We start from the raw sequence: 9448 nt of genomic DNA on the forward strand, positions 1-9448 counted from the left end.
CAAAGCCGAAAGGCCAGAAGGTATGTCGGGCATGCCGTGTAAGATAACGGCAAGATGTCGGTATATCAATTGGGCCTCAGACTTATGATGCGGTCCTACTCGGGCGAGGCATGGAAGCAGCCATGACGAGGGCGAGCACGCCTAGGATGTACCGAGTGAGTGTTGGGCATGAGATGGGCGTTGCGGGCGCATGCATAGCGCCGTAATGCTGAGGCGGAGCAAGGATGCTCCTTGCCATTGAGCAATGAGTCGACAGGTTCTGAGATTGTGTGCGATATGCTACGGCACGAGTGCCGACTGCCTCAGCGAGTATGGGCATTCTGGATAGGTGAGCGCAAGGGCACGCGGTGCAGCGCTGGAAGGCGTTCAGATTTGCGCTAACGAGTTTCTGTGTCAAGAACACGCGACGCACTGTTGCTATACTCTGATATGTGCGAAGGCTGGTCGAAGGTTAGGCGTTATCTTAGATGCAGCACAGGCGAAAAATATAAGAGAATTACATTCCGCTGCGAGAAAGAAGAGCACGCCTGTGAGATACGGGGAAGCTAGGTCAATCTTGGAAAAAAAATCTAAATGCCACGTGAATGAGTACTACTTGAACAGCTCAAAGTAAAGATCATCCTCCCCTGCCACAAAGGAATCCGAGGCTGAAAAGATCTCCCTGATGCCTGGAGTGGATCACCAACAACCACTCTCCCAAGGTTCAAGGAGCCTGGACTCTTCTAGTAGGTAGAGGGGGAGGCCTATAAGAAGAGGCCCCTCTTCCCCAATAAAACGTAACGTTTTTCTCATATTACACACGCAGAAATGCTATTGTTCAAGGCACTCCCGTACTTACACTATATTACACTTTTTCAATTTTAATTTTTGTTTCTATCATGTTTGATTACAAATCTTTTTATCAAGACTTGTGAAAAGCTGCAATTCTTTGCTCACGTTAAAATTAAATTATGATTTAAAAAGAGAACTGTATACTAAACACGTATTAGTGTGAGAATTATATAGCGTCAAAATGAAATAAAGATCCTTTCATTTTCAGGGAATGAATGATGCCCAAAGGGGAAGGGCATTGAATAAAGGCCGAAAGCGAAACATCGAAACCTAGTGATTATTAAAAGATGAGCACGCCTTTTGCCCTACTCCATCTCCCACTTCATATATATATATATATATATATATATTGGTAGTTGTTCATATGATTTTTACGAGTATAAATAAAAATTATAATGTGAGATGGAAAAAATATATGAAAAATCACAAATGTATTATGAGGTGAGGAAAAGAAGTCTGTGAGAAAAAAAAAAAGAAAGGGGGGGGGGGGGGGGTAAACTGAGAGAAAAATAACTAATAATTGTGTATTTATAAAAAATACAGAAAGCAGTGGATTGAGAGAAATATATATATATATATATATAATTAGGGTCAATAGCAATTTATTTCATGTAATATTGAAAATGAGCACCTTTTCTTCTTATGAAAAAAAGATAGCAATTTACCACACTGTATTTTTTAAAATGAAGCAATTTACCTCTTTATACAAGGAGCTAAATTACTTCATTTTAAAAAATATAGGGAGATAAATCACTATTTATTTTTTCATAAGGGGATAATTTGCTCACTTGCAATATCACAAGGGGGTTGCTTGCATTTTTTCCTATATAATTATGAGATTATTAAAAAATATTGAATTTATTATTAGACCAATCTCTTTGAAGGAAATAAATAAATTAAAGGATAAATCTAAATATTCAAAAATTAGTATGATAAAAGAATTTTCATTTATAACAGTATAAAAAAACTCATCAACACATTTATTTTAAGTTTTTAACATTTTCCCATTTCATCTTTTCTTCTCTTAAATCTACATACACACAACTCTAAAAATATAATTTTTAATATCTGTATAAGCAACTTATAATTCTAAGGAATAATTACATCATTCTGTTTTTAGTTTTGGTATAATTACATAAAAATCTCTTATGATTTGCAAAACTACATTTAGTATCAATATAGATATTAGTAAAAAAGTTGACTAAAAATTCATATTTACCCTAAATCGACTTGTTATGGACTTATTTCAAATCAAATAAATTTTTTTATGATAAAAAACTATCATTATAAGAGTGAAGGCGCACCTCCTTACATACATTAGTATGTGAATCTATATAAAATAATTTGGTTAAAAAAAAAATTTAACCTACAATAAGACAGTTTAAATTAATCAGAGCTAAATATGAATTTCGTTCGTTTTTTTTTACTAATATCAACAAATTCGATAAATTTAATTAATAGAATAATTTATTTATTGGATAAAAATGCTAATGCAGGTAAAGAGGTATACCAGCACTAATGTGCGAAAATATACCTTCTTACATGTATTAACGTATGAACATGTATATGAGTAGATGGTTAAAAAAAAAAAAGATTTGTTTGGTTTGCAATAAGTCAGTAGTTAGTTAATCGATGATAAAAATGTATTCTCATTAATTTTTATTTTATTTTTTTCTATTGTCAATAAATTTGGTAAAAATTAACTGATAGATGAATATATTTATTAAATAAAAATAAAAATTAGAGGTACAAAATATATTTTTTAAATTATAAAATATTTATGTATAATTACATCAAATTTTAGAAAAGAGTGGTGTAACTATCCTTATTTTAAATTTCTAGAGGAAGTTATTTGATTTGACCCTATAAATGATGTGGGGTATGGGCCCCTTTGAATTATTTGATCCATTAAATCACGTGGGTATGGGCTCTGGTTGGTACCCCTGCAATATTAAACATCCTGCCTCCTGTGTCTTTATACGTCTTGTATAATTACGCACCTTCAAATTGAAATTTTAATGCATTTTATCTCTCTTTGATATTGCATATAATAAATTATTTTTTATAAAAAAAATAATAAAAATTTTTTTCTATATTTTTTAAAATAAAATAATTTATTTCCTATCTGAGGAGATAAATATTTTATTTTGAAAGATATAAGAAAGTAAATTGCTATTTTTTTTCTATAGAAAGATAATTTGCTCATTTACAATATTAGAAGGGGATTGCTTATATCTTTTTCCACCAAAATAGATCACTACATTGCACCATTTTTACTTTTCAAATTGGATAAACTTAGGGTGATTTGGACATTTATGATTTACTATAAAAAATGACGATCGTGGATAATTCACGAGTCTTGAATAAAATTTGATGATTTATCCAATCTTGACCATATCCCTCGTTTGATCTAATTGGATAAATCAACAAAAAATATTAATTTATCGTATACCATAGTTTATGCAATTGAATTCTATTAATTATTTATTCCACACATATAAAAGTAAAAGCCCCTTAGTTTCATTATCCACTTGTAGATTTTCCATGTGGTGCGCTTCTTGTATGCATATTGTAGAATGTTGTTAGTCTCTTTTCTTACAACTATAAAATAAAATTAAGGTTAATTGTATTTAGACACCTTCAAGAAATGCCATATTATATTTTCTCTATAAAAACTTTCAAAATTCTACTTTCGCCCCTCTATATATTCTTTGATTATACCTGACCCTCTTTTGTTATAATTTAAACGGAAAATTCTGATATCAACAAAAACATTACGTAATTTTTTAATTTTATTTCTTATTTAACATTCTTATGTATATTTTTATAGTTATGATGGAGTAAATGTAATATATGTAATTATACACAGTTGGTGTAGGTTGAAATAATCAAACACATTGTAAGATCTTGCATTTATGGAAATTACAACCCTAATGTTGGAACAAGAACTTTTAGTCCTAAATCCAAATAACGAGTATAGTGGGTAGAGACTTAAATGTATGTATATGAGGCTGGTGATACTGTTCATATGAGTATTTTATTATACAGTCTACCAGTTATTGGATCATACATCAGAATATGGTCATGTATTGATTCAACAGTTCAGAGCCTATATGAATACAAATCCTCTTGAACGGCCCTGAATTTTTCTTTCTATTTGGTGCTAAAATAGTGATCAAGTTCTTCCATAATGCAATATAGCCAAAGATATGAACAAGGTGTACAAAAGCCATATAAGTATAGAGAAAGCATAGCCGGCAGGTATTGTAAGGACAAGCATGCACACCAAGGAAAGACATAATGCATTATCGAAAGGGACCAGTTTGGGTGGGTCTTCAGTTTCTTCATTCAGGATTTGTTGTCCCCCTTTTGGATTTCTACTCTTGTTGTCCGTATACCTCTCCGGCCAAGGAACAATTGTGTAAAGAATTGTGCTGCTTTTGCAAGAATTTTGAACAATCTTGTTAGCTGAATTATGTATTTTCACAGTTCACACACACCCCACAACCAAAATGTTTGGTTTTCTTGCATTAATTGGAGTCACCTCGTTGGTCTGTCTTCATGTGTTTGAATGCTGTCTCGTGTCCATCGCCATTGTTAATTCGTTGTCTGTCTGCACATTGCAAAATCTGATGATGCTGCCAATGGAGCCCTAAAGCTAAAGGACAAACACACACTGTCCCAAGTAGTAGTAGTACTAAAGCATTCACTGACACATTTTCTCATACATATGGCAGCTGCCGCTGCTCATCTCAAGCTCCAAACCCAACCCATTAAGCTCAAACGCCGCCGCTACCGCGAGACCACCATCACCACTAACACCAACACGGCTGCCGCCGACGAACCCTTGGATTCTACTTCTTCTTCTTCTTCTACAGCTCAAAACCACTGTCAGAGCCGGAAACTTGACACTACCATTGTGGTCTCTCCAGACAAGTCCTGGTGCTGTTCGGCTTCGAAACCACCACCTCCGCCGTCGGTTGACGCCATCACTTCGTTATCTTTAATACCCTCCCAACTGCCATCCTCCTCTCCTACAGATCTGAGGATCCGTTGCTCGCCCTCCACCATGGACTCTCATAATACTAGCGTATACGGCGGAGCTACACCCACTCCGGCCGCCAGTGTCGGTACCCAAGATAATTTTCCGTCATCCTTTAGCAAATTCAATTCCGCGCTAACCGCTGGTCTTCTCAACCCAATGTCTCCGCCACCTCTGGTCGATAAAACCCGTTCAAGCCCAACCCTTTTCGAAATGATGGCAAATGAGCCCGACTGCCACCCGAGAGCAACAACCCTCGTCCCAAACGGCGTTGTTTTCGCTCAAAACCACCAAAGCACGAAGCTTGCCGCAAACCCAGCTCCTCAAGACAAGCAAGCATTAGTGCAGCAGCGTCTGATGGATCTGCTTGCATCCAGGAGCCCCGGAAACCAGTTTAACGACGCCATTTCAGGCGACGTGAAGCTTACTTTGAGTTCGAAGGATGGGATTAACGTTTCTATTAGCGTTCATAGGCAGATCCTGGTAGCCCACAGTAGATTTTTTGCTTTGAAGTTGAACGAGAAGTGGGTTAAGCAGCAGCGAAGTTCAGGCCCGTACATTGTGGAGATTGCGGATTGTGACGATATTGAGGTTTACATTGAGACTCTGAGGTTGATGTATTGTAAGGATTTGAGAAGAAAGCTTATGAAAGAGGAAGTTCCCCGTGTGCTCGGTATTCTTAAGGTAATATATGCTGCAGTGTGCATGTGCATCATCTGTTCTTTGTTTGGAGTTACTTATATTCATTGTATTTGTTATGTGTGCTTCAATGTATTGGTGAATTGTTGAAAATAGACAGAAGAAAAAACAGAGATGGACACTATAGATGCCAAAGGAATCAAAGAAGATAGTAGCAACTGCTTGTATCTTGTGATTTGAAAGAAATGTTTCTCCACACAGGAAGGGAATTATAATATATGAATTGTTGGAAATATAAAATTTGATGCATATAGTTAAATGGGAGGAAAATCACCGAAACAAATGAGAAGGTGATGTATTGTTGAAATGGACGAGTTAATTTATAATGATGGACTTGCTTGCTAGAACTTAATGAAATCAATGTCAATTGGAATCTTGACACTCATCCTAGAACTTAATTTATAATGATGGACTTGCTTGTACCTAGATTACTCTAATATTGCTTTTGTGGAGTTTAATGATTATCCAATTTTGATGATTGCAATTGCTTGTTTACCCTATAGAGATTCTATTAAAAGTTGTTCAGATAATAACCTTACGAAGAGTCAGACATTTGACTACTACTTTTCTTGCATGCATCGGCAATAATTGATAGGGGAAAGAAGATAGCAATTTTGTCAGATTGTAAAACTAATTAATGACGTAGCTAGGTTACTACTCTAGCATGGTGCCCGTTAACAGTCATTTCATCGTTGCTGCTGATTCCATGGTGTCGTTACTACTAGCATTAGATTCTCAATTCCTGTATGGTAAAAGATTGAGTTTGTGGTTTTCTGATATATTTTTAATCTTTCTGGCATCAACAATAACAGTTATGTAACTACATTTTGGAACAACCAGCATATGTAATGTGTCTAGTAGGTCTGATCTGCTCACATCCACCTGAGTTCAGGATTATGTTTGATACACAAAGTTACAATCAATAATAGAACCTAACACTATTCAAATCTAACTTGCGACATTAAGAGAACTTAAACATTTAAAACGTTTTAACTTAGGCATAAGTTCATATTTTTTATTAAGTTACTTGTATATTTATGTTTTTACAATGCATGATTATGTGGCACTATTTAAATTATGGAGCTCAAATTATGTCTATGCATCTTAGATTGTTTTAATCATTCCAAATATTGAAACTAAAAACTAAATTTTAATTGCTAATGGTTATGGTATTGTGGCTGTCAACTTCCTTATTAAGACTAACAACAATCAATTTTTAGATCTCGCATAGCATTCTTGATTTGTATTTGGGACCAGTCTATTTGTTTTGGAGAAAGTCCTTGAAAAGCCCACAATACTGTCTGACAACTTCATCAGAGCTAAATTCCTCAAGGTAGTCTATTTCAGAGATATTTTTGTAGAAACCTACTTATAACATTGGGGCTTTGTTCATAGTTCGTGTCTTCTTCCATCAAAATAGCAACATGGATGGCGATGGAAGTACTCATTTGGTTGAATCTCCATTATGGTAATGGCTTGAATTTGTGGATGGAACAGAAGTATAACTATGCAGATGTCTTACATAATGCATCTTATTGATTTTGTTCATACGGAGGTTTTTTCCCAGAACTTTCCATCCCAAAGTTTTTTCCGGAACTGTAAATGTACGGCTTGGTTAGCAAATTATAAAGACACAGATGATTGCTTTCTGTACATACTGTAACATCTCCAGATATATGGTCTGTGATAATGCTTTTTATTGCTTCTATTATAGGTGTCAGCGGCAATTGGATTTGATGCGGGAGTATTATCTTGCTTGGAGTACTTAGAAGCTGCTCCCTGGGCTGAAGATGAGGAAGAGAAGGTTGCTTCATTGTTATCAGAGCTTAGGCTTGAAGGAGTCGGCGCAGGGGAAGTTTTGAAGAGAGTTTCTCTTGATGTCACCACAGGGGTTGAGGATGGAAGTGATAATGAAGAAGTGCTTATGAAGCTATTGCAAATAGTTCTTGAAGGAAAAGATGAGAAGGCTAGGAGAGAGATGAAAAGTTTGGTGACCAAAATGTTACGTGAGAATTCATCACAGAATGACTTGAGGAAAGAGTCATTGTACTCGGCTTGTGATGAATGCCTGAAATTGCTTCGCCATCATTTTCTACAGGCGGCAGTAGCAGACATGAAGGATGTCGGCCAGATAGCACGACAGGCAGATAATTTGCATTGGCTGTTGGATATACTGATTGATAGACAGATTGCTGATGACTTTCTAAAGATGTGGGCCTCACAGTCTGACTTATCTGAGGCACATTCTAAAGTGCCTGCCATCCACAGATACGAGGTCAGCAGAGTTACTGCTAGGTTGTTGGTCGGGATCGGTAAGGGTCAGCTTTTGGCTTCCAAAGAAGCCAGGTGCATGCTTTTGCAGACATGGTTGGTGCCATTTTACGACGACTTTGGATGGATGAGGAGGGCCTCAAAGGGCCTCGACCGACATTTAATTGAGGATGGCCTTAGTAACACTATACTAACTCTGCCAATGGCCTGGCAGCAGGAAATTTTGCTTTCATGGTTTGATCGGTTTCTAAATGCTGGTGATGATTGTCCCAATATCCAGAGAGGATTTGAAGTTTGGTGGAGGAGGGCTTTCTGGAGACGCAATGGTGAACTTGAGAGGCCTCGTCTATTGCGAATCATGGCTGCCAGTATAGAGAACTCATGATTTCGGGAGGTGTCAAATTGAGGTTCTTTTTACGGTCTTCACTGATCATCTCCGTTATGTGCTTGCTGTTGGCCCACTCCCGCTATATGATTTTCATGCAACTTCTTCCTTCCTAAACTGAAGTGGGATGTCCATTCTTATATATGGGTGTTTTTAAAACACTGGTTTGTGTCAGAAGTTTAGTCTGGAAGAAGAACTTAAGAAACAGGCTCTGATGAGTATCTTGATTCTTTATCACTCAGACCATTTGCTTGTTGTTCCTACTCCACAGAGCCATTTGTTTGGTTTTTTTCATTTTTTATTCTGAAAGAAAACATACCGGTAGTTGGAACTGCAGTATGGGGCCTAGATAAAAGCCAGTTAAAACAACAAACTCCAACCGCAGGTGAGATTGATCTAATCCTAGTCCATACGACAAACTTAAGTTACAGTAGCGTCATGTGGATTGATCGTGCTAGGGTTCGTCTGGTGCATCATAGCTACAAATTATATGATTTCTGATCTCATGCAAGTCTGTAAAGCTGCGGTGCTGTCAATGAGCTTGCGGAGTTCCCTCCGATCTTGGTTGCTAAAAGTTCGCCTACACTTATGTGCTTTTAGCTTAGCCAATCGATCTGTTCGTGTGACAGTATGTAGATGTCTTAATCTTTGGTTGTTCTTGGCTTTCTTTCCATCTTCCTAATACAACTTCTCTCTAATGTCTGTCTTTAAACTAGCACTGTTGTTTCTCATCTTTCATAAAGTGATTGATTCTTTAGACAAGAATGCTTTAGATATCCTCTTGGTGGTGATTGTTTTGATTCTAGCAGCCCTTTGTTGTATGCTTATGACAAAGAAACCCAATTATATGTGGTTGATTCCTAATTATTATTTGTTTTTTTTAAATAAAGGGATCAACTATTATATTTTTTTTTAAATAAATTGATTATAATTATCAATATCAAATATATATATTTAATAATTATCGACAATCATATCATATATTAATTTTCAATATCAAATAATTATATATAATTAATAATTACTATTAAAAAATATAATAACAATCCATAATAAAATTTGAAACCTCACCTGTTGATTCCTAGTTTGGAGACAACCAAAATCACGTTCGTGTCAAAGCAGCACAGGTCCGTTGATTTAAAATTTTAGTGTCAACAGACAAAAGGGCGTGTCGATTGATGATTCAGGGGATGGCAACTTGGTAATATATTACGAAATTG

The 9448-nt window shown here is 36.0% G+C and overlaps 1 protein-coding gene across 1 annotated transcript; it reads left to right on the top strand.

Moving 5' to 3' along the window:
- The first annotated feature begins 3907 nt into the window (after nucleotides 1-3907).
- On the top strand, nucleotides 3908-8993 carry LOC105164066 (BTB/POZ domain-containing protein At1g63850). The gene is made up of 3 exons (XM_011082621.3): nucleotides 3908-4158; nucleotides 4569-5557; nucleotides 7287-8993. Exons 1-3 carry the CDS (start codon nucleotides 4110-4112, stop codon nucleotides 8226-8228), a joined length of 1980 nt encoding a protein of 659 aa, XP_011080923.2. The 5' UTR covers nucleotides 3908-4109; the 3' UTR covers nucleotides 8229-8993.
- The last annotated feature ends 455 nt before the right edge of the window (nucleotides 8994-9448 follow it).

Source organism: Sesamum indicum, linkage group LG6 (genome assembly GCF_026168435.1).
Source record: "Sesamum indicum cultivar Baizhima isolate 11 linkage group LG6, ASM2616843v1, whole genome shotgun sequence".
NCBI classification, from domain to species: Eukaryota; Viridiplantae; Streptophyta; class Magnoliopsida; order Lamiales; family Pedaliaceae; genus Sesamum; species Sesamum indicum.